Here is a 24,679-nt window from a genome sequence, read left to right as displayed (position 1 = left end):
TGTGTTTCGTGCTGGAAGAGTAAAACTAAACCCTATTTTTTCAGCATGAGGTAGCATTCAAGTGATCCTTTGCCTCTTTGTTGCAGAACTGTAGGCTGGAGCAAGCCAACTGTACAAGAGCCTCTGCACCAAGATGGAAAAGTTTCTAGGGAGATGAGAACACCCCAGAAGTCACACATTCTGGGCAGGTAAACAGGGATGCCCCTGGGCAGGTGTTAGCATGTGGAAGCTTTCATTCTGTTCGTTTTGAAGCAGTGCTGGCAAACTCGGAGTACTTTTGAGATAATATGTAATCGTAGAGAAAGATCTGAACTATCCCATCAGAGTCCAGATAAAGAGATAGGTGGCCAGATTGAGTAGGTCCTCAGTAGATAACAGTACAAATTCCTTTTAAAAAGGTTGTTTTGCTCTTCACGGCAGGAGGCTGTTGAATATTCCACTGTGGCTGTCAAGGCTGTGGGAAAATAAACATATTGCAAATGCCGAAGACAACATGTGCTGAGGCAAAAGCTTTTATTACATCTAGAGCCTCCTTTTTGGCTTACAGGGCATGATAAATTACTTTGTGTTTAGCCTTTGCATCTTCTGGTGTTTCGTGTAGCTCTGCAGATCAAGCTATGCTGAGTAAGAAGAAAAAGAAAGAGCCGGGTTAGTGTAGCACAACAAACTCTCCCAAGGCAATCTGGCAAGGCAGTGTGTTGCGAACTCCGCTCTCTCAGTGTTTTTGCAAAGGGCTGATGCTGTGTGGGCAGAAATGGACTACGCTGTGCTCAGTAATGCTGCGGGGAGAGGGAGCAGAGCTCCTGGCCGCTCCTGTGTCCCCGTCTCCACTACAATGGCCATCAGAGGGCGGCAGCGCTCCAGTGAGGAGCGAGCGCAGCTCTGCGTGGCTTTTGCGCTTTGGTTTGGTTTCAGCAGGTTGAATCAGATTTTTGAGCGTTGGGAGAAGAGAAAATAAAAATGGGTTTTTCAAGAGTCCTGTTTAGCAAAGTTTCCAGTGAGCTGAGCTCGTTCATAAATGCAGACCGCATCTTGGGTTGCACAAAAGGGGAACTAAACTTGTTTTGAAATCCAGCCTTTGGTGTCAGCTTACTATTATTAGACCGGATGACTGACCTGGAAAATATAGGTAAGCTTTTGGGTACGCCAAACTCTCCTCAGGTGACCTCTGGCTAGTGGTAAGTAAATGTCTAATTCCAACCTAAGTTTGAAAAGGCGTCTTTGGAAGCAAGTAACTTCCTAGCAAGTTATGCCAGATTTTGTTTTGTGCTCCATACCTTGTTGAGAGCCTTGTTTCATGCAGAGGACGCATCTCCTTAGCTGTGGGGTTAAAATGATGATCAGAACTCCTAGGCCTCCGATACCGGCTGCCACAACCCCAATGATTGTTCCAATAGATTCTTCTATACCAAACAAGCCTGAGGGACAAAAAAAGGCAGAGAGCAATGTAAAGTGTCTTTCAGGCAAGCAAATGCAATGCAGCTAGCACAATTTCTGCAGTGTCGATAGGGAAGCTACTTACTATGGTATTGATTACACGGATGTCTTGCCTGACATGACATTGCTGGCTTCCACACAGGAGAGAACGTATTGCACAGTGGAGTTGATTTTTTTCATTCCTTGGTAGGAAGCTGCTACGTTTTCTGGGGAATTAGTGATAGGACAGTTTCCCTTAACAGTCAAGTACTGTTATGAAACAGCATCTAAAGGTGTGCAGAGCTCTGCTGCAGTCCTTTCTTTTATCTGTTGTTCTTTGGGAACACGGTAGGGATAGAATTATCCCATTTTCTCTGAGATGCACACTGGAATTCTACCTTTGTTATTTGCTCAAACTGAAGGATGATTTGGGAAGAGCCATTGGTTAGGTTAGCACACTAGCATGGTCTCTGACAAGGATTATGGAGTGTACTGTGAGAAGCACCTGCCCTGTGATGCAGAGCTTGCTAGAGGAAAAGTGTACTTGTAGAGAGAGGGAACTGGCTGGACAATGGCACAAAGACTGATCTGATCAGATTTTAAGTGACTGCCCTGTGGTACTCATTGTGCCAGGTGACTCATCCAGGAAGGATAATAAAAGAATAATTTAAAGCCTTTCAGTTTCATCTGCCCTTAGAATACAATCAGGCATTCATGATATATGTGACACTAGTTGCGTTTAAGCTTCACGAGAAAAATTGGATAGTGTTGCTAATGTACTGACTACAAGACAAATCCTGAAATCTTTCATCAGTTTTAATCAGCACTTAATTAGTCTAACTCAGGACACCTACCACCAAGTTGCACAGGCAAGACTGAGAAGAAGCAAGGGTCCGTACAGAAAAGATCCAACTGTTCTGGTGACCCTTGTCTTCATGCACATGCTTAAGACAGACCCACCAATAACTATAGCTGCATGCCCAGTCAGCAGTGATAACCAGAAATGAAAGCTATTGCACAGATTTACAAACATCTGTTCAACCATTCATAGGAGAAGCTGCTACTCTCTGCTACCTTGATGAATAGATGCACACTCAGCTGCTCACCAGTGAGTGAGCTGTAGCTCACCAGTAAAAATCCAGCTCTCTCTTCCCACCTACAGAGAGGTGTCCTGCAGTTAAAGTTCATTTTTGTGGCTGCTTGTTGAATTGGAAGGACAATGGTGCTGTAGAACCATTGCTTTCTTCACTTCAAAATATATGTAATTTGCTTCATGTAATGGAGAATTTAACATTGTCATCTAATTCCTCCTTTTCATTTTAGATGAATTGGGGGGCAGTCTTGATCTGTGGCACAATTCATTTATTTGTGAATTATATTTCTCATGTTCTCTCATCCCCCTAATTTAGGTGTAGTGCAGAAATGATGCATTTCATCTTCTCAGGAACACAAAAAGGCAATTACATTGGCCAGGGAGCAGACACTGCAATCGTAACATGCACTACAGAGAATATGAGATCAAGCCAGTGGGAGACCTCATAAGATACATGGTCAGGTCCTCGTGCACACCTTGCCTTGTTAGTCATGTTTTAAATTGAGTAGTTACGTAAAAATTAGTAAGGGAAGAATTCAGGCTCAAAAGGGCAAAGGCCTAGTGAATCTCAGTGAGTTAGAAGTTTTAATAATAAATAGTGGGGAAATGGCACTTGCATGATATGCTCTTGACACAGAAGGTGATACTTTTTTTTTTTAGTTAGATAATGAGATAATAAACCTTTTGATGTATTGATTTGTTGGGACTGAAATGTGCTTAGCCTTGATAAAAAGGAGAGCTGCTTTGACATTTCCAACTGATAAAGGCAAAACAAGCTATCTCCCTACTTCATATGCCTAGTGTATATTTGTGATGCTAAGAAAATATAGCGTGGTGGTTTTATAGCTACTTTGATTTTAATGGGACTGAAGTTAAGCAGAACTGATATAACGTGATCCTTGTGCTTCACTGTGAGATTACTTATGTCATCCAGAGTTAAGGAATGAAATGTAGATTAGTGCGTTGGGGAGAAGTAATGTCAAAAGAAAAGACTTGGAGGCTGTTTCCTGAGGTGATATCCTGATACCAGCCACTCAGAGGGGTTCTGACAAAGAGAGATGTGTACACAAGAGAACTTTTCTGACAGTTTTGTTCTCAGTGCTCACTAATTTTAGTGACAGAACTATTTCTCCCCTTTTTACTTGTAAATGATCCTTGTTACAATAATACTTGTCTGATTGTTTCTAGGAGGAAGCCAATCAAAATTAGCTAGCCTGAAAAAAAAATGAGAAATCCAACTATGTGGGGACATTCCATTACACTAGGCCATATGTCCTAGAAACCAAGCAGACTAATTTCACTCCTTCTGCAAGTGCTTAGACTAGTTTTGGAGGAGGAAGAGAGAGAAAAAAGAATATACAAATAACATCAAATGTTACCTAGAGCCCTTCTGATCCTCAGCTTTGTCCCATCTCCTGTCATCACCTTCTCATCTGGAAGTGTAACCTCACAGAAATAGATACCGTGGTCACTGGTTGTCACATTGAGGATCACCAGGGAGACAGTCCCTTGGGACAAGTCTCCGCTCATGAAAACCCTAGAATTATTTGGCAGCATGGTCACATTGTTATCTAGCAGGTTTGTCTGTCCCTTTTCATCTTCTTTGTACCACCTCACTGACAGACCAGTCAGGGAAGGATGCTGTGGGCTGTTAAAGTGACAATTCAAGACCACAGTTTCACCCTCTTTGGCTTTTTCCTTGGCTGGTGTTTGAGTCACAGAAAATTGCCATCGCTCAGTCAGCAGTGGAGCCTGTGTTCTGTGAGATACCGTTGCATTCTCTTTGCTTGTGTTTCCATCACTAGCACCGACATCTGCATCAGAAAAGAGAAGAAAGAAGAGGGTTGAGGGCAATAGGATAATAGCTGTTTGTTCCTGACCCCTGATCATGGAGAGGAATGCCTCCCGGAATTAGGACCTAAGGGTAGTCACTGTTATGGCAATAGTGTTTCTTTCCCTGGTTCCTGCTAAGATTATGTTCATGTGTGCAAATATGAATGATCCTCATTTCCTGCTATACTTGGGGAGCGCTATTGTCATTGTCCAATGGCTTTGGATGAAAGTTAGAATTTATTCAGAACTCTGGCCTGGAATTTTAACCTCCCACTTTTCACTCTTAAAGGTCTCAGGATCCCAACTGTTTTCAAGGTGCAGAAAGAAATGTACATACTGTTACACAGAGGCAGTTCTGTTCTGACAAGTACAGAGAACTTGTGTGTGCCCGAATGCCTGCATCCCAAAACGTAACGTGAAGTTCTTAGGGGTTTCAGCATGCACTTCCAGTTCTAAGATAGGAAAATCTTGGGACCAGAGGAAGAAATCTCCTTTGTTAGGGACTGAGCTCCCAATCGATGCTATCAGGAACCTTGGGGATGGCATCTTAGTATGCTGCAGGTATTGATACTGAAAATACTGGTGTGAATGAGTTTTTCTAGAATGGTTATATGCTTTGCTCTCAGGACATAAAGATTTTATAATTCAGTCATTCCCAAAGACAAAGTTTAATCAGTTTGAAGAGAAGATTTTCAAAGAGGCCAAAATTGAGAAGTCAGCAACACTCTTTGCAAATGTGAAAATAAATTCCTTGCTGAAGTGTCTGTATGAGAATATAGAAAGCTGATGTCAGAGGGAGAATTAAAGGGAGGAGAATATATGACCTGGGGAGCCAAGGGAAGCTGGTGGTGAGAGGTGCTGACTTAAGTACATTACACATCTATTTTACAAATAGAGCAGGAAAGTACAAAGATGGGACTTGATTATTTGTTTGCCTAGCAGGAAGTTAGTTAAGCCATTCTGCCTGGGCAGTCCACTTTCTGTAACTATTTTTCAACAACTTAGAGCTACTGTGAGTTTCGTCCTGTTGGTTTCGATGTACAAGTTTTGAGCTGTTGTGAAAACACTCACTATATGAAATAGCCAACTCCATTTTGACAACCAACATCCTGAAACACATAGAAGGCACACCTGAAGACACTGCTGTTTTATTGTATTTTTAATTAAGAGGATTTCCGTCACTGGCTGACATCTATTCTCTGTGAAGGGATTACTTTATCCTGCTGCTTTTTGTTATAAAAATATAGATGATATGCCCATAATAGCGATTTAAATCTGCCCTCTTTCACACAACTGCTAATCATAGTATCAAGCAGGCTTGAGCTAGGAGCAATGCAAGTAGATCTTGTTTCTGGAACCAAGCCTGGACTGAGAAGATGAGAGGAATAGTTGCAGTCTCAAATCCCAAGCTGGAACAAAAAAGAAGGAAAAACAAACTCTTAACAATAAACCTACAGCATTAGCCAAGAAAAAATGCAAACCAATTTTTGGAAAAAGTTTTTTTCTGTTGTTTTTTTTTTCTTTACTCAAGTCAATGCCCTCCCTCCTGATCACTCTAGACCATTCTAGGTGAAGGTCTGGATTCCCCAGCACCCGGAGTTGTTCACTGCCATGAAAATGATGTGGGATGTTGTTGTCTGGGCCTGCTAGGGTTTCTCAGTGACAATAGTCTCTGTGCTTCAGTGACAAATGCCTCAAGGCAATGGAGAACCAACTCCACTGATGGTCAGTTTGAGAAGTGCTTGAATGGCTCCTCCAGGCATGGTTGGGCAGGAAATTACAGTTGTATTTGTAGCTATTGTCATTTATGAGCTGTATAATCATAAAGTAGGACTGACAGTTTCTGTCAGAAGGCAGGGCATTGTAGTTCTCTGTGCCTTATAAAAGGATGATGTACAGCATTCACAGTTCAATTATTGGACAACTTACTGATCCAAAAATATAGAAAATACAAGCTAGCTAAGAAATCTGGTGGCAACAACATGTGATGCTTCTGCTCTCCTAGGATGGCTCACAGGAGCTGCCCACATAAGATGATAAGTTGTGTGAGGAAAACCCACACCATAAGGACCAGAAGAGAAAAAAAAGAAAGACAATTTTCTGGAACAGAGCAATTTTGTGAGACAGTAACAGTTTCCAAAACCCTTTGGTCAGGAATGGGTTTCAGCTCCAGGTGTTGACCAAAGCACGAACATGAGGGAGAAGACAGATGAAAGTAGTACACCATCAAATTCATGAGTGGTTGGAAAGCAAATAATTAAGTTTAACCATATTCTGAGTGTTCTGGGTTCATTACAAATAGATAACGGGAAAAGGGATGGGACCAGCTGATGCCTCAGCCTGGCTCACCTCACAGTATGCCAGACCTGGTGTGCTAGGAGGGCATAATCCTAAGGGAGAGTATCACCTACACACCTGTCTGAGCAACTTTTGCAAGTAAAAGAAATAGACATCCTGAGAAAACTTCAGAGATGTATGGTGCTTTGTGCTATTAAGTCAAATGGAAATTTTTGGCCTAGTACCTGAATCACTGCTCAGTGGCAACTGCAGCCTGAGAACCAGGAACCCAAGCAGTACTGTAGTTCTGAGTCCCTTAAAATAAATAATCCATATCAAAAAGACTGGATGAAATATTATCCTCGTGTCTGTGCATTATCTTACCCATGAGCCCACTGGAGCTATTCAGAGTAATCTGTGGTCCAGATATTCCCTGTCCAACTGTACACAGAGATAGTGCTAAAGAGATCATAACAGTACAAAAACGATGTACTTTGATGGTGCCTCTGTTCATCATGAATTTTATTTATACTACCTTTAGGAAAAAACTGACCTTGTCATCTGTGTTACCCCACATCTATGATTCAATAAATATTAACCTACAGCTTAATTAGGAAAACCAGAATGCAAAAGGAGGAAGCTATCATTTAGTCCCAGCTCTGGGCAGTTCAATAGGAAGGTCACAGCACAGCTTCTATTTTCCTACTTTTCTTCTATGTTTTTCTTTTGTAAGGTTACAAATCAGGAACATGCTAGTTCACTGGCATTTAAATACACAATGCCTTTATCATATTGGCATTTGGCAGCATACTAATGCCAAATGCCTTGTTGAGTCTGCTTCAAAGCTCTTTCTAAGTTGGTTGCTTCATTAGCAGAATGATGTGTGGATCTCCTGTCAAGTGGGTTATAGGACTCAATCCCCCATGGAGAGAAATGCAAGGCTTTTTGGTGAAAGCACTTAAGTTAGGCAGAGTACCTGTGGCATGAATGATCCTGTCAAGATCTTGAGAAATGATTAGATGATCTAATAGGTCACTGTAATATAAAGTCATTAATTCATGGCCAGTTTTCAGCCAAAGGGGTGAAAGCTCTCTGGAACTTTCTGTAATGTGACAACGTGCTCCACATTTTCCAGTCACAACAGGGCACCTACTAATCTGCCATCCTATCCTTTACGCAATCCACAGGTTCATACTTTCCCATGTAGGGTCATATCTTGGCTGTAACTGCAAAATACACAAAGCATGGTGATAGAAGGAAGAATTGCAAAGAAGTGATTAAAATATACCCATTCTCTCTTCTAGTCCTGAAACCTCTGACTTACTCCTTGCAAACTGGAGTACACCAGAGCAGCTGTGCAAGCTTTGCTTGCTAGCTGCCAACAACATCAAGGGAGCAAAATAGAGGCTGGAGGTCAGTGCACAATATGACATTTCTTGTTGTGCCTCCTTTCCTTTGTTCATGCTCAACAGATGGAGAAGAGGGCAAACAGGACTTCCAAAACACATAAAAATCCTCACGCCCTAGAACGACCATATTTTGGATGGTTTTGTTGGCTTTAGAGCTCAACTTCATACTCTGCTGGTACCATAAGAGTGCTTTAGAAGATCTAACTGGTTCCCAATTGTCTGTGATTAAGCAATCAATGACTGTTCATAGCTTATCTCAATTTATATGACTTCTGCCCTGCACTAGGATTGATCTTCACAAGTGGATGTGAATAACTACCTTGGGAAGACAACTGGTTGCTAATACATCAGAGAACCAGAAATAGAAATGAAACTTCTAACAATGATGATACGCAACCTTTCTTCTAGAAAAAGACAGGAAAATCTACTCCTTCTGGAAAGATTTCCAGAAAGAATTCTATCCTGGGGGTCAAATTCAAACACATATTGACATAAACACATATTAGCTAAAAAGCAATGTGCTAATAAAACATGTTTTAATGCAATGCCCAATACTGGATATAGATTTCCTGCATCCTGAGGGAGCCCTCAGAGGAGAGTGACTTTCTGAAAAAAAGGAAGAGAAGCTTCCAAGTCAAGCTCTAGGAATAAACTGTATTTCTTCTAATGAAGGAAGGCGTTTTAGTACTCACCCACCAGGAGGAAGAAAAGGAACAAAGTCACTGCAGATCCATAGGGCTTCCCAATGTGCTGGCTCATAGCTGCTGAAATATATGATCTTGCTAGTAGTGTGGGCAAATAAATATGTGTATGTTATTGCAACAGGACCTCACATTCTGCCCCGTGAATGTCACACTTACTAAAGTTACCACAGGTCTCTGCCTGCTGCCTGGATGGCAGCCATGTCTGAAGTCACAACAATGACTTCCTGGGGGCTGTCCTCATCTGTCTTAGAAAAGATGCCGAAAATGTTCAGAGAGCAGTGGGAAAATGATCTTTTTTTTTTTTTTTTAATTGCTTTGATGTCATTTAACCAGAAATTTGGGCTTACAGAATATTCAGATGTTCAAAAGGAGATCTCTCCTTGGCTGAACTCCTTCATAGCAGAGGCGAGTAAAGAGAACAATTGGATTGATTTTTTGAGCAGTTGAAAAATAAGCATCCTTATTCATCATGAAAGGAAGTCATGGGAATTTAGTATTTTTTGTGGACACATACATACTCACAGGTAAAATATATTACCGTTTTTTTTAATTATTATTATTATTATTATTATTATTATCCCTCAGTGCTATCAAAAAGTTCATTACTTCAATTCCATTTAAGCAAAGCTTGTCCATGTCACCAGATGGAAGGGAATACTGGTAAAACGATTGGCCTACCTGCATCCAGAACTACTGCTGTACTCTGGAAGTGGAAATCTGAGCTTGCAGAAAGGCAAATACACAACACTACTGTGTGGGAAGCATGCCAGCAGCTCCAAAGCTCCACCTGTAACACTCAGCCTGGCCAGCAGCACAGCAGCTGTATGGAGCATATGCCACTCCAGTTAGCTGGCTGACACCTCTCACAGTGCACCTGTTCAGAAGCACACTCATCCAATGATTTTGTTTATCTTTAGGTCTCTTCAGATAATGGAACTGTACTTGAATATCCATTAAAAACTCAGCTCCACACCAATCAAAACACATACACTGCACTAGGATTACTGCTTTTCTTATTGTTTTGAAGCAAAAATGACAAACGAAACATCCCTCCCCTCCCCCCCCCAAAAAAAAAACAACCCACATGTGACTGAAAGACCCTACCACACCTTGAGGAAAACTGTCTGAAGAACCCAGAAGCAAGTATTTCTTCTGTGCTTTAAATGGGTTGGGAGAGTGGGAAGATCTGGAATTACAAGGTAGGAAGGGAGCTGGGTCTTTGTGCAGAACAACACAGCACTTAGCTGAACACAGTGAAAGCTAGATTGCAAGGCTCTTCTGAAAGAAGTATTAACTAAGTGCTAGAGAGCAAAGATCAAGAAAGGATTGGGTCTTGGGAATCTGGAGAGGTTCCAGTCAACCAGAAGCTGACAAATGTTGTCACAGTTTTCAAGAAGGGCAAGAAATAAGATCCTGGTGTTTACAGAATGGTTGGTCTCACTTCAATGCCTGGCAAAATTATGGAGAAGATTATTTCGGGAGATACTGAAAAATACCTGACAAACAATGCAGCCATTGATCACTAACAACATGGGTTGACAATGGGAATGGTTGACATGGGTTGACTGACAAACTTAATCTCCTTTTGTAAGTTTACCCAGCTAGCTAGCCAAGCAGAACTAGATGATTATTTCAGTAAAGAACTGTGTTTCTCACAGTATCTTTCTTAACAAATGTGCAGTATATAGCTAGACAAAAACATAATGTGGTGGGTGAAGAACCAGCTGACAGGTTTGGCATACTGGGTTATATCAAGCTGGTAGCAAGTCACTAGAGGGCTTCTGAAAGGCTCACTTTTAGGGTCAGTTCTCTTTGTTTTCATCAGTAACTTGGATACAGGGCTCAAAGGTATACTAAGTAAGTTTGTGGATGATAGTAAATTAGTAAGACCTGTTGACTCCCTTACAGAGATCTTGACAAATTTCAGAGCTGAGTAATCATCAACCACGTGAAGTTTAACATGGTAAGTGATGGATTTTGCATCTGAGATGGGGCAACTCTGGAACTATATACAGACAGTGGGGGTGAAAGGCTGGAGAGCAAACCTGCAGAAAGAGATCTGGGAGTTCTGACTGATGGCAAATTGAATGTGAGTCGGGGCCCGAGGGAACGGCATGGAGCTGGGGGTTAAGGACAGGGTTTGCACCAGAGGGCGCTGGGCAGTTGGCACGGACCCAAGTGCTGGAGTACTGGGACTTAAGAGGAATCAAAATCTAACAGGATTTTGAGGACTGAGTAGTCAGCAATGTCAGAGGTAGATGTAGAGCAACCAGGGCAAAGCTACTAGCCGTGGCTGCATGGCAGAGAAGATGTGGGAAGACATAGCTGGATCAAAGAGATTCCAGACTCCATCTGATGTAAACTCAAGTACATGTATGCTTCTAAAAAAAAACTCCTTAAGCGTGCTGTGGTGGATGTTCTACTGTTGTTTTTGCAAATGGTGTTTGTGTTCATATTATCCTGTGACAGTAATTCTGCCGTGAATCCACCCTTAAATAGGACGTGACTGAGCAAAGCTGTCAGGCTGGCCAGTCGTAAGGGAATAGAAAGTGCTCTCGGTGCTGCTGGCAGCTGTCAGTTGAAGCTTCTCACATGGGATAACTCAGTGAGATTAAGAGACAATTCCAACTTTCGGATGAAAAGGAAAGATGGTCCCCTGGCTGACGTTGAGAAGAGTTAGGAAAATGTGAATTTCGGGTGTCCAAATTAAGAAAGCAAGCAACAAAAGAGAGCTAAACAATGTGTTCTTTATTACACCTTCTTGTACATTTTGGAGACTCTCTACTGGCGGCACACGGCTGTCCTGTCCGGGCCCCACGGCTGGGAGTGGACGTCTGTCACAGGGACTTCTTCCACCCCGGCTACGTCTCTCCCCCTGTAGGTGTCCCCCTGGAGCGAGCTGACAGTTTAACGCACAGCCCCGCTCCGGCCGTTACCCACAAGGGGGGCGCGGGGCCGGCCCCGCCCGTCTCCCCCGGTGCCTCCCGCTGTCAGGAGAAGAGGCAGCCGCGGCCCAGCCGCGTCCGCCCCGGCCGCACTCCTAAACATTCCCCGACTCCGCGCAGCCCTCACTACGCTCCCTAAAAGCGTCGGTGAAGCTGACCCCGACCCGCGCGCGTGTGGGCAGGAGGGAGCGCAGACCCTCTCCGCCCACCCTGGCAGCCCCTCGACGCGGGCGGGCGGCCCCTAGCCCCGGCCCGGCCTCCCGCTGAGCCGCTCTTCCCTGGCAACCGCCTCCCGTCCGGGTCCTCGCCCCGCGGCCCGGCCGGCGCCTGCCCCTTTAAATGGCGGCCGCGGCCCCGCCGTGCGCCCCGCTCAGGCAGTTCGCGGGCGCCGCGCCGCTCTCGCCCCCCTCCATGGTAAGCGCCGCGCTCCGCGCCCTCCCCGCCGGCTCGCCCTTGCTCTTCTGCGGCCCCGCCGGCGGGCTCCGTGTCCCGGCCGTCGGCCCGCTATCCCGCCAGCCCCCCTAGGGCTGCGCAGGTAGGGGCGGCGGGGGTCCTTCCCTAGGGGACGCCTCCGCCCTTCCGCAAAGTTTTTGGGGGCGGGCGCGGGGAGGAGGGGGCCCGCAGCTTTCTGCCCCCCGCTACGGCTTCGGCCTCCTCTCGGGGCTGCGCGGGGAGGCGCCGGCCGCCCGCGGACTGGCTGCGGGGTGCCCGGGGCTTAACTGAATTATAGAGCGGGTCGGGAAGTCTCTCTGTGGCGTTAAGATCTCTGCCTGCGGCGTGGGGTGGTGGCGCGGGACGGCTGTTGGATGCCGTGGTGAGGCTGGGCTCCCTCGGGGCTGAGAACGCGGCTTTGCCTTTTCTGTTGCCTCTCTAGATCACCGCTATGGGCGGTGGTTCCTTCTGCTCCAGTTTGCTGTGGGGCTTGGGGCAAGTGTCTTCCCCTTTCTGAGGCTCGGCTTCCTGTCGTGAAATAAAAGTGACCTCCCCGGTGGAAAAACGCTGTCAAAAGCGTGCTTATTTTTGTAATAAGTGATGCAGGTAGGAGTGTCTACCTGTGAAGCGCTGCATCTCATTGTAGCAAGGTGTGTGTGTGGGGTGGCAGTCTTCTCCCAGGTACATAGTGGAAGGATGAGGGGGTAATGGCTTCAGGTTGCACCAGGGGATGTTCGGGTTGGATATTAGGAAACGTTTCTTCTCAGCAAGAGTGATGAGGCAGTGGCACAGGCTGCCCAGGGAGGTGGTGGAGTCGCTGTCTCTGAAGGTGTTCAAGAGCCATGTAGATGTGGCACCAAGGGACAAGATTTAGTGGGCATGGTGGAGATGGACTGATGGTTGGTCTTGGCGATCGTAGAGATCTTTTTCCATCCTTTCTGTGATTTCTCATGGCTTTTCTCGCTCACTCAAAGGCTCTTCAGATCTTAGAGATGCTCTGTATGTTATGTGCTGGTGTCTTGTGTTAATATTATTCTGGTGTTACATGCCTGTGTGGCTTCAGTGTGTAGGTTGAGGTGCTGCTGAGGAAATAATATACTCTGATAACAATGTAAGTAATAATTAAGTACAGCATACTCTGTAAAAACAATTAAAAGCCTGTCAGTTGGGAGTGTTTCCCTGCCACTCACCTAGGTAGATCTGGCATGTCAAGTTTTGTTTAACACACGGCTCTCATATGAGTTAAACATCTTATTTCAGAACCATTCTCTTCCATTGTCCAACGACATTGTTTGCTTCCTTGTTCACAGGAAGTTGATGAAGTGGATCATGGTGTTACTAGCCAGCTGGTTGCAGATTCACAGGAGACTCACAGCTCGTGCACAGAGAAGATGCAGGTTCCTGCTCAGTATAGCTGGAGTGCTGACTGGAGCTTTTGGGTAATGTTTTTTCCCCAATTTGTTCCTCTATCTATATCCATGTGTTTACATACTAGCTTTATATCCCTTCTTCTCAGGTTGCTTTGTAGTCATGAATTAGTGAAGTGTTCTCCACCTATGTAGTGAGGTAGATAATTTGTCATTATCAGTTTTCTAAAGTGTAAGCTGACACTGAGAGGGAATGAGGTTGTTTACCTGATGTCATGTATCAAGTTAGTGGCAGGACTTCAGACCTCTGTGCTTAGTCCTGTCTCCCAGTTCCTTGCATGGTTCATGAGCCTATCCAGTGTCCCTATGCCTTTAGAAAGGTACTGTTGATGCTTAGTCTTGGATAAGCTTCCTTTGTATCTGTTTCTTGCTGGGTAAGCATGTGTTTTTCATGAAAGTAGGCTTACTCTGTAGAAAAGGAATCTGTCAGTAGGAAGGGCAAAAGGGAGCAGATAGGGGAGATTCCTTTTGCTCTTCTCCAAGGTGCTGCTTCAGTGGAGAATGTATGTAGTAAGAAACGCCATCTTTAACACTGTGTCCATGCTTTTAGTGGTTGTTTTTGTGGTTGTTTTTTTTTTTGTCCCCAGTATCTTGACAGAGAGTAAACTTGTAATTTGTGGACTTAACAATGTGCTTTACTGTTAGTTCAATGGATGGGTGGATGTTGGATAGGAAGGGGGAGCCCTGTGTGTTGTATACAGCAACAGGTGTGGTAACGCCTGATCTCATGAGGTGTTTGGATTCCTTTCTTCCGAGATCTGACAGTGTGACTCAAGTTCTGCATCAGGTGACCCCAGAGTGAATTATGTGCCTTAGCTTGTGCACAGGGACATCCGCTGGACCTTCACATCATTGTCCTGATGAGGTCATCAGGGTGTTCGTTGTGCACAGCAGATGAAAGATTAAAGGCCTTGGGGAGTCAGTAGCAGAGCTGGGACCAGGACTGTGGGTTTTCTAACTCTTTTTTAATCAATCTAATTTGTGTCTTTTTATCGCTTCTTTTCAAACTGAGTGGATGTTCTCACGGTGAGAACACTGATTTCACATCTCAGATCCCAGTATATACCAAACTTGAGGTTTCTCTGAGTGGAACTTTTAGGCACGTATTTTGCGCTCGGTACATTGTGTGTCCTCACAGTGCCATTTTCTGCCTGCCCACAGCTTCTCCGGAGATCTGGATTCTTTAGTGCTCTGGCAGCCACAAAAAGAAGTGGGAAGTGTTCTCTGCTGTGTTTAAAAGGTTGCCATCTGCTTAAGATTTATACTTGAAGGCCTTGGTATTTGTTTGAAGTTCATGTTTATCTGGATAGATAAATATGACCTTGTACTTAAGAGGCAGATATTGACACAGTTCTCTTGTAAGGTAGTGCTGTGGCTTGTAAAGTTCTAACAGTGCTGTTCATGGCACTGATTAGTTTTAGAAAACCTCTATTGATCTGTTTGTAGGAGGCAGTGCTACTCATTTTCTTAGCCTCAAGGGGACTTAGAAGTAGCATTAGACAGAATGTCGCAGAAGGAAGGCAAGAAAGGTGTTTGCATCTTCTAATTAAAACGTTATGTCATTGGCATCTTTCCCTCCTCTTCTAGACAGAAAATGCATTTTAATAACTTGCATAGTTGATGATCAGCTGCTTAAGTATACAAACAAACCATTAAAACTCCCTGAGTACTGAGTCACAGTTGATGTGTAGGTGATAGCAGGGAAGGCAGCTTGCTGCAGTGGGCTAAGTGTGTATCATTAACACTTTACTGTGGATGATCTTAGTGTCATGTGGCAGGTTTGGATTTATTACTCTCATTCCTACCTTTGAGTCAGTAAAACTAAGAAATTGTTACAGTAGCAGGAATAGCCTATGGTGTACCCAGCTATCAGCTTTGTTGCCTGTCTTGTTTGCTTTCAGACACTCTTTTTTTTTTTTTTTCTTTACCTGAGTATGTATTGTTGCTTCTCTGATGGAAGCCAAATGTCAATGGTAAAGCCTAACTGGTTTGACTTCAATTTTTCATGGATTTGAGTGGGAGTAAACTGTTGTGCCATGCCTCTGAGAGTCAGGCCAGGTATCATTAATTCTCTGTATGTGCTGTGAGCAGATGCAGTTAACAGCAGACTCTGATGGGAGCTTCTGGGTTATAATCTCTCTCTCCTGACTGTGGTGAGTGGGGAGAAGGAAGAAAGGGAAAGAAGAGAACAAAACAAACTCATCCTATTATGCCCGACTTTTTTTCCCCCCCCATCTCTAAAGCAAGAACGGTCTGGACAGCTTTATTGGAAAAAATGTGAGAATGAATTTTCCCAGTTACTGTAAGCAATTCTTAAATTAGCAGCACTTTGAATCCTTTCTACAAGATTTACAGCATTTAGTAGTGCTTGCAGTGCTTCTTTGAGGATGTCATTTTCATAAATACCTTTTTAAAATGTTGTTTTGAGAATATATATATATGTATGTATATATATATATATATATATATATATATATATATATATATATATATATATATATATATATATATATATATATATATATATATATATATATATATATATATATATATATATATGGTGTTGTGGGGTTTTTTTTGGTGGTTGTTTTTTGTTTTTTTGGGGGGCAGGAGTCTGTTCCCCAGCTAGAATTTTGTAATCTCATGGAGTAAGAAAAAAGCTCACTTGGAACTTTCATCTGAGGATTTTCCCTCTTTACTGGAACCTGTAAGACTTGCATCTGTTTTTGATTATGTGGTTCTGGTGTCTGCAGGTAGAAATGAAACTTAACTTCCAAAGACTCTTTGATTGTCATCATCTGGAAGTTTTATCTCAAGACTGATTTTTATTTTTTTTTCCCCCACCCTTTTTACATTCTTTGTGTTGAAATATAATTAAGTTTAACATCCTTGGAAGAAGAAATCTGTGGAAGTCTTGACTTTTCCTATTGTGATGAACAAAAAGATAAAGATGGACAAGGAAACTAGTGAGAAGGATTGTTGCATCCAAAATGAGCATATTCTGTCTGGGAACTCTGTTTTCTATTAACAAGCAGTCAAAGAAAGTTCATATATGTATATCATAAGAAGAATGCCAATGGAAAGAAGGAATAAAAAAGTAAGTCCTTCCCTTGTCACAAAATGTTTGGTAGAAGGAGTTGTTGAAATCAAATAAGCATCTCTCTGGGAAATGCTTTTATATGGGAGGCTTGTTTAAGAGCTTGGAGATGTGAGTGCAAGAGAGGTGTTGTAAAGAAAAGTAGTAGAAGATGTTTTGAAGAAGAAAACTTGAATGCAATATAATGTTGAAAGAAGTGGTCAGTGTGAAGGCATGTGACAACGGTAGCAAATGAGTGATGCAGGGAAAAGTTAAAACAGGAAATCTTTTATTTTTCATAATACCAGAACAAGCAAGGTTGCACAAGGCTTGGAAAAGGATTTTGAAGTTTGGCAAGTGTGGATGTAGTTGATACAAGGAGCTAATGTATGGGAGTGTGCACATATGTTGTCAAGAATACAGTAAATAAAGCTCAAACCTGCACAGGAGGGATGCAGATACATACATAACATCCAAATGATAATGTGTTGCAGCACAGATGTCCACTGAGATACTTTGGGGCCTGAGACTGGTAAGAGTTAGCTGAAGTAACTAGAGATGCAAAAAATAGTTTAATACTCCTTTCTATGCAGACTCATGTTCGCACTAGGGATGAATTATTGGGCTTGTTGTATCACTAAATATATTTTGGCAGTCTCCTATTTAAGGTCCTCTAGTCACTTCATCTCCAGTGTTGTGTGCTTGACATGATACTTTCTTTTTCTAAATAAAGCTTTCTGTTCATCTGTACCTCTGAATGCTTGGCTTATGAAGAAGAGACATCTCTGCTTGTGACATCAGGGGAGGATTTTTAGTTGCCTCATTATTTGCTGGTATAAAGCATTCTGGTCAGGAGAACAAGAATCAGATGTAGACCTCTGAAGAGAATAAAAAATAAAAGAAGTCTTAAGCTTACGCTGTTTTCTTCTGAAGTGCCATAATGTTGGTACAAATAGCTTTTGCTTTACTTCTAGCCCTTTTAGTTGTGTTGACTTACCTGGAATCTCTAGAATAGATTCTTTTAACCCTGTGATAACACTGCTTACAGCAGTATTTTAAAAGAGCGAGGAAAAGGCAAATTGTATTTCTAACTGGCCCTTGCACATTGTTTATTAGGTTTGTGGGGTTTGTTTGTTTATTTGGTGGTTGTTTCCCCACACTGCTTATTTTCATCCTGGGAATCGCTCGTTGTTGTTGATGTAGCTCCAAAGCGAGCCCTAGAATAGATCTGTCTGCCAAAGAGTTTCAGCCTGTTCCGAACAAAGTCTGGCAGTTAGTACCCTGTCCAAATATGCCTTCCCCAGCTACAGTGGTTTAAAGCTATATCCAACATGTATTGTCACACTCATCTGAAGAATTAACTGCATGGTTAACAGATCAGGAAGAAAATACTTCAGATTCGTGTGATCTATTTATTAGGTCACTACAAACAAAACAATTGGAAGTGCAGCATCGCTTAGAAAATCAATGTAATGTTGGTTGAATGATCATATCTTTTTAATGGAAAAGAGCCTCACAGTTTGAGGAGTGAAAGCTTTAAAAGAGCTCTAAGAGACAGAAGCTCTTCTAGGATCCTTTTGGAAGGGAAGAGGACAGATAAACAGAACTACATCATGTGTGGTTGTGTAGTGCTGCACTTAAGTCATTAGCAGCAACTGGTGGAAAAATCTCTAGGAAGCATTTAAGAGAAAAAAAAATCAATCTGGAATCTCATGTAGGTGTTTAGATGATTTGGGACACGGACTTGCCTTTCTAAAAGCATAAAAATGTTCAGGGTGAATAAATGGTTTTGGTGTTAATGATGACTCTGGAAATCATACTTTGTCTCATCCTATGTAACAGATGGCTATGTCTCTTTATGTAAAGACTCATTAGTGATATCAGCCATATTTTGGAAGTTATACGGAATAAAAGTGCTTTCTGAGTAGTGCTTCCTGAAAATTGCTTGTGAAGTCAGTAAATTGGGATTTTCTGTCACAGCTTTTAAGTTTGATCATGTGGTAACGGATATGCAATCTGATCACAACACACCTGTCCTCCTTCCCTCCCTTCCACTCCCACTTTCCCTGAAATTCAAGGAAATGGGAGTCATTCAGAACTTCAGCTTGCTTGTGGAACTTGTCAACTCCTCCTGTTTACTGCTATTTCTGCCCAGCAGAACTCAAGATATCAGCCCTTGTTTAGAGCGAGTGGAAGTCTGTGATCATAAATTGTGATCATACATAAGCTTCCGTAGCTCTGCTTAGCCTGTACTGACAAAAATGTCTTCTGATAGCTGACCCTTTACATTCCATTTTATATAAAGTTGAAAAACTGTGTTCTCTCCTGGTGAGAGTGATTCGATCAAATCCAGTAGCAGCTCTTAATGTAGCAATGGGTAGAATCTGCATTTGACTTATGAGGCAGAAAAGGAAGTCAAATTAGATATATGAAAAATATCTTTAGGGTTAATTCAGTGTTATTTTTCATGCAACTTCAGATGCAGTAGAGCTACTCATTGGCTAAATGAGATGACCACTGTTAATTACAACATTGTAATTGCTGTAGTATTCTGCATTCACTATAGCATAAACTGCAGCCATTTACATAGTCTAATACGCTTCTGCAATCTCTCACTATTGTCCTGATCCAAAATATTTGTATATCCTTCTATGAGTTGCTGAAAAGCAAATGACAAAGGTCAGTTAATGCATCTGTGCTAAGGGAAAGCAGAATTAATCTTTTGAGAAGTCATCACCTCTTTTTTTCTGACTTGTATACAAGTTCAGTTGTAGTCCCAAAACACAAATTGTAAGTGCCAGAGTCCAGTTCTGGCAAAGTAAGGGTGGAAAAGAACAACTGAAGTATGAGGGGGGAAAGGATTACTTGAATCTTTTAATTACATCTTTGTAATCAGGAAAATATACAGACTGACAAACTTCTCCTAAACCAAAATGAGGATAGGCACTTAAGACCCTTGTCAATTTGACTTCTATTGGTGTACTGGGGAGACAGTGTGGAACATCACCTCTAGAAGAAACGTTATAGGCATAACTTTACTACCAGATCTAAAGAAGTTGTTGCCAATCAATGCAGTGTGTTGGTGAGGATGCTGAGTAAATCAGATCTTGCCTCCTGAAAGCTAAAAGCACGTCAGGATTCTTTTCAGAGCTGGCAAAGGTATATATTTTTTTTTTCCTATGGAAGAGTCCAAATCTTTGCTTAACTTTCATCTTTAGAAATCAAAGTGTTTCATCTGACCTCAGAGATGTTTTGTAGTAGTTATATAAATAATTATAGTTGAAACTGATGCTCCCAGCCTTATTGTGAAGTGGGTCAAACTTCCATGCTTAGGTGTTTAATCAGATGGTGACTTCACTTTATCAACAGGAAATGAATGCCCTTAAATTTCTTTGTACTCATGCTGCTTCTGAGATCTGAATCACACTGGCATCCAGTGTTTGGCAATACCTTTCTGAGGAAGACCAGAGGTCCTAAAGTGATCTATGAGGAAGAAATTGCCAGCAAATATTTTCCTTTATAGCTTTTCCTCTCAGTGCCTTGCTGCTCTTATAGAACCTTGAGATTCCCTGTGACGTGTCTTATCTTTGCCTTGGGAAGGGAGAAGAGTTGCCTTGTTTTTCTGGTGAAACCAGTTCATGCTATTTGCTCATGCAGCTGATCTTGACAAGGGGACTGTGTGCCATCCAAAACGTCACCACCCTAGTAGGTGCTTAAGAGCAGTGTGTATCTGTGGTTTGTAAAATGACTGGAAATATGTGCCCATTGTATTCAGTTGTCTTCTCCTGCAGGCATTTAGATTTCAATCTGGTTGTTAGAATGATAAAAATGTGCTGAGATCAATATTTTTTTTTCTCTCAGTTCCCTCAGTAGCACTGCACTAGGATAGGGATGTCGCTTTGGTGAGTCATTAGTTGCATCTTCAGCCAGGTGCTCAAGGGTATCTTCTCACTCACAGCCTAGACTCTTATACAGTGTCACAAAGTCATCTGCCTCTTCTCTTGTATCTTTGAAACCTTATGAGTATTACAGTAGCTTTTTGGACAGAATGTTGAAGCTGGGGATGCATGCTGATATGTAGCCAAAAAGGGCTGTGCAGACTCTCCATACGTCAGTGGCTTGCTGGCAGCAAGTGATGCTCACAAGCAGCCCATTCTTTTCTTCACAGTTGGGTTTTGCTTCCAGAACGTCTCTCTGCAGAGGTAGTCAAAGCCTGACTTCACATCATTACCTGCAGAAATGCAACAGGCAGGCCCTAGATGGGACAGGCAGAAAAACATAGGGAGCACAAAGGAAATAGAGTAGTTATGGGCCTACTATTCCCCTTTGGGAGCAAGTGGAGAGTCCTATTGGGTATGCATAGCCCTATAACTTAGCAGCAGCTGTTCTATGCCTGTGAAGAGCTGAGCTCCAGGCAGCAGTGTACTCATTTTGGCAGCTTGGCCCTGTGTGAAGCATGCCTCAGTCTTCTCCTCTGATCCTCTGGAGCTCTGCCTGAGGAGGCTTCTTAGCAAGGCTGTGAAGACTTAAAGAAGCAGGCAAAGAGTGGGTGTTGTGCCAACCTAGGTTTGGTTGCATACTAAGTTAAGTGGTGTAGACATGGTCTGTCTTTTAAGAGTTGTGTGCAGCTGGTACAGGGATTGTAGCTGTCTGATGCAGAGAGGAGGAGCACTGAGGACCAAGTGCTCCTTTCAGAGTTGATGTTTCCCTGGTGATGGTAGTTTCCTCTGCTGTCCCCTTTGGGACTTCTGTGAACTTGAAGTGACCTATGCAACTTCAGTCTGCGTTCCAAAGTCTTTATAAGATTATGGCCATTTCAGGTTGGAACTGAGTGGCTTTACATGAATCCCCTTTGCTGCCTCATTCCCCTGAAGATTTGACTTCTTTTTGTAGCATTTCTGTGCTAGTTCTGCAAAGCCAGCGTGTTTCTGCCCATTTTCCCTGCTGGTGTGTGAGCAGAGGCTGGCAGAAAGCTAACTGGTGCTGCTGGCTGGTGTCCAGCGCTGGCTCTGAGAGAGTGGGTGAGGAGAAGAGAGCTGCAGAGACTGCCTGAGTGTTGGCCAGGACTGGATTGGGCTGCAGTTAGCTAGAGGAGGAGGTATGTGTAGGCATGCACTTCTTCTGCCTTTACATTAGCTTCATGCTTCAGTCAGCTTTATTTCTGAAATTGAACATATGCTCTGCTCCTCGCTGTACATGTCAGACTTGAGACTTTGCATCCAAATCAGAGTAGTTATAAAAGTACATTGGCGTAGGAAAGTATATCGCCATTTAGGAATGGTTCAGAACACTTCCTTGCATAAAGAAAATACTAAACACTGCAAAGCAAGTGCTTCAGGGTAAGCATGGAGTATTTTCAATCTAAACAGTGTGGTTGTGTTTGTTTTGTTTTTTCCCAAGGAGAAGTTTATAGTGTTCCTTATGATAAGAGGCTCTCTCATATTGATAAGAAGGCATTTCCATCTGTAATGTGTTCCCAGCAGGCTTTGTTTTTTGTGTGCTTGAAGTGTATTTTCTTTTGTGTTGGCAAGATGCATTATTCAGTAGGCACTGTTCCCTCTGGATAGCGGGCTCTCATGAAAACTAGGCTCTGGTCTGGTAATGTGCATAGTTAAATTGCTTCTTTATTGAGCAGAGAATAGAGCCCCATAAGGTTAAATATAGACCTTGTTAGAGTAGCTTTTTGCTGAGTCCTAATTCCCTGATATATTGTGGCTGGTGAAACTAAGCTGATTCTGAAAGGAGTCCTGAAGGAGGAATTTTGCAGAGGTCTTCACAAGTTCTGAACTGAAACACTTTGTTTCAAGATTCTTCCTACTGTTCTTTGGTGGTTACTGGGGGCAGGGGAGGAGGGAGGAGGAGAAGTAGAAAACTTATCTTTAGTTGGCTGTGCATCTGTGAAGATCTTTTATCCCCCGTCTCTTAATATCAAACCTTTTGAGTTGCCTTTCTGCTTTGGAAAAAAGCCAGGTTTCAATTTTTATTTTTTACCAAAATTGCAGCTTTGATTTATTTTTAATTGTGTAGCCTGGCATTAGCAATGTAGTTTGCTGTAACTTGCGTGGTGCTAAATTTTTTTGTCTGTGGGAACTGTAGTTATGATGACTTTGGTTTTGGACTTCATAGACTGTTTTCCAAGCTGTGCTCCAACACGATCTGATATTTATATTGTATAGGCACCTATCAAGCATGAAACCTTCTGTCCTGCTCTTGAAAGGAGAAGGTGGTTGGTGGAATACAAGAGACAATCAGGCCTTTGTGAGCAGGATTCCAGGCCAGCTGTGTTCATATCACACCACATGGTAAACAGTTGTGATACAGCCTTCCTCTTGAGTAGACAAGCAGAACTGCTTTTCAGAAATGTGATGCTTTAGTCTGCATCAGGTCAACAAGGGCTTGATGCCTGTAGTGGAGCTAGGTAGGGCTGGACTGCTGTTTGAGATGTGGGGCATTAGTGGGTGAACTGATGAGGCTGGGGGACATGACACAGAGCTTCTAATGTACTTGACCCAGTTTTTAGTCTCGCTCCAGAAGTACCTAATTCAGCCAGTTTAATGACACTGAATGTTTTTCAAATACTTCTTGAGAGTTTGTCCAGTATCATGGAAGCTCTTCATAATTAAATGCCTCAATTTTCTTGCTATGTGTAATTTTGGAAGCTACTCATATTAAGCAGAAAAAATCAGTCATCGTTTTTCCTGTGCCTGTCTTATACTTCTCTAGAAACTATTTAATATTACTAACACTTATTTTAAGGGGAACTAGGTACTGCCTTGCTTATGGTATCTTAGTTTTTTTTTTTTTTTTTTAAAGCAAAAACCTAGAAAATAACTTGATTCCTTGCTCTTTTAATATCCCTTCTTTGAGATGTTACATGGTGTATTTCCAACAGAAGGTGCATACAGCACAGTGAATTTCTCTGCCTATACTCAGATGCTATGGAAGGACAAGACTGACAGTGATTTGCCCTCTGCTCAGGCACTAAGAAATTTTAAAACCCGTTTCTCATTCTGCCTCTGCAAGTAAGAATGGGGCTGGTCCACAGAAGGGGACATAACAACCCAATGCAGGGCCATGTGTCTGCCAGTAGCTCAGAAAAAGAATGCTGTGTGCTTAGAAAACTCTTCTTGCCAGAGAAGATGAGTGAGTGAAGAAGAGCATAAAATGAATGCAAGTGAAATAGTTTAGGCTCCTTATACTCTTCTTTCTTGCCATTGTGATTGAGCTAGTTTCCATTTCCTTGAGAGTATGGGATTTTGTAGGGAGCAGATACCTATAAATTAAAATGGTTAAAGTGCCCTAGCAACTTGCTTTTCTTCTTATTTGATGTGAATCATATGACCTATTAATTAAATAAAACTGTGTAGATAATGAGGTAAGATCAAACAGTTCCTTATTTAAAAAAAAAAAAAGTAGTCTCTGTACACATTGAGTCCCAAAGTACACAATGTACTGTACACATCACAGTAAGTCACCTGAAGTCCTGTGACTAGTGCTTTCTCTGTGCAGGTGTAATATCTTTGTTAGCAGCAAGTTACTGTTAGTAAAGCTTAAGAGCACTCAATAGTTTGGAAGTCATTTCTAACCCAAGATTTGTCTGTGATTCTGTTAAGGTCTGATTAGTGTAACTGGATCACTGTAAAGGAGTGGATCTGTGCTGTTTGCCCTTGATAGGGTGAATTGTAGAACAAGTCTGGCATTCAAAGTACAGCCTCGCACTCATTTTCAGAAGAAATAGAAAACTGTCCCAGGATCCTGGAAATATAAGAGTCTAGTCATCATGTGAACAGTGAGCTTCCACTGTGTTGCCTAGTAGCAAACATGAGCCTTGGATATATGTGTTTGATGTGATTCCTGCAATGTTGTGTGTATCTCAGTAGCTTACAGCTAAAGAAGCAAACTGAAAGTAAGAGAGAATTCAATAGAGCATGTAAACAAGTCTGAAAAAAAATCTTCCTGGCAACAGAATTGAGAAACTTAATGTCTTCCAAAAGAAGATAGAGGGTAGCTTTCTTGCAGCAGTTCACAAGATGAAGGTAACATTCAATCTGTAGCTAGGATAGATTC

General features: G+C 42.4%; 1 protein-coding gene across 4 annotated transcripts in view; it reads left to right on the top strand.

The window, feature by feature from the left end:
• Window positions 1-11,660: 11,660 nt before the first annotated feature.
• The window catches only part of GRAMD1C (GRAM domain containing 1C), a 52,682-nt gene continuing 39,663 nt past the window's right edge, over window positions 11,661-24,679 (top strand). For 2 of the 4 annotated variants that reach the window (XR_007374640.1, XM_048933880.1), the window contains exons 1-2: window positions 11,664-12,091; window positions 13,420-13,548. Coding sequence is in view for 3 of the 4 variants with exons in the window: in XM_048933880.1 (XP_048789837.1) it covers window positions 12,017-12,091; window positions 13,420-13,548 (204 nt within the window). In the remaining variant the exon portion in view is untranslated. Of the gene's footprint in view, window positions 12,092-12,355; window positions 12,492-13,419; window positions 13,549-24,679 lie in introns of those variants that run through there. The other 2 variants (XM_048933889.1, XM_048933897.1) reach the window with 2 other exon arrangements.

The sequence above is a fragment of the Lagopus muta genome, chromosome 1 (assembly GCF_023343835.1).
Source record: "Lagopus muta isolate bLagMut1 chromosome 1, bLagMut1 primary, whole genome shotgun sequence".
In the NCBI taxonomy this organism is placed as follows: Eukaryota; Metazoa; Chordata; class Aves; order Galliformes; family Phasianidae; genus Lagopus; species Lagopus muta.
This window is presented reverse-complemented; position numbering and strand designations above follow the sequence as displayed.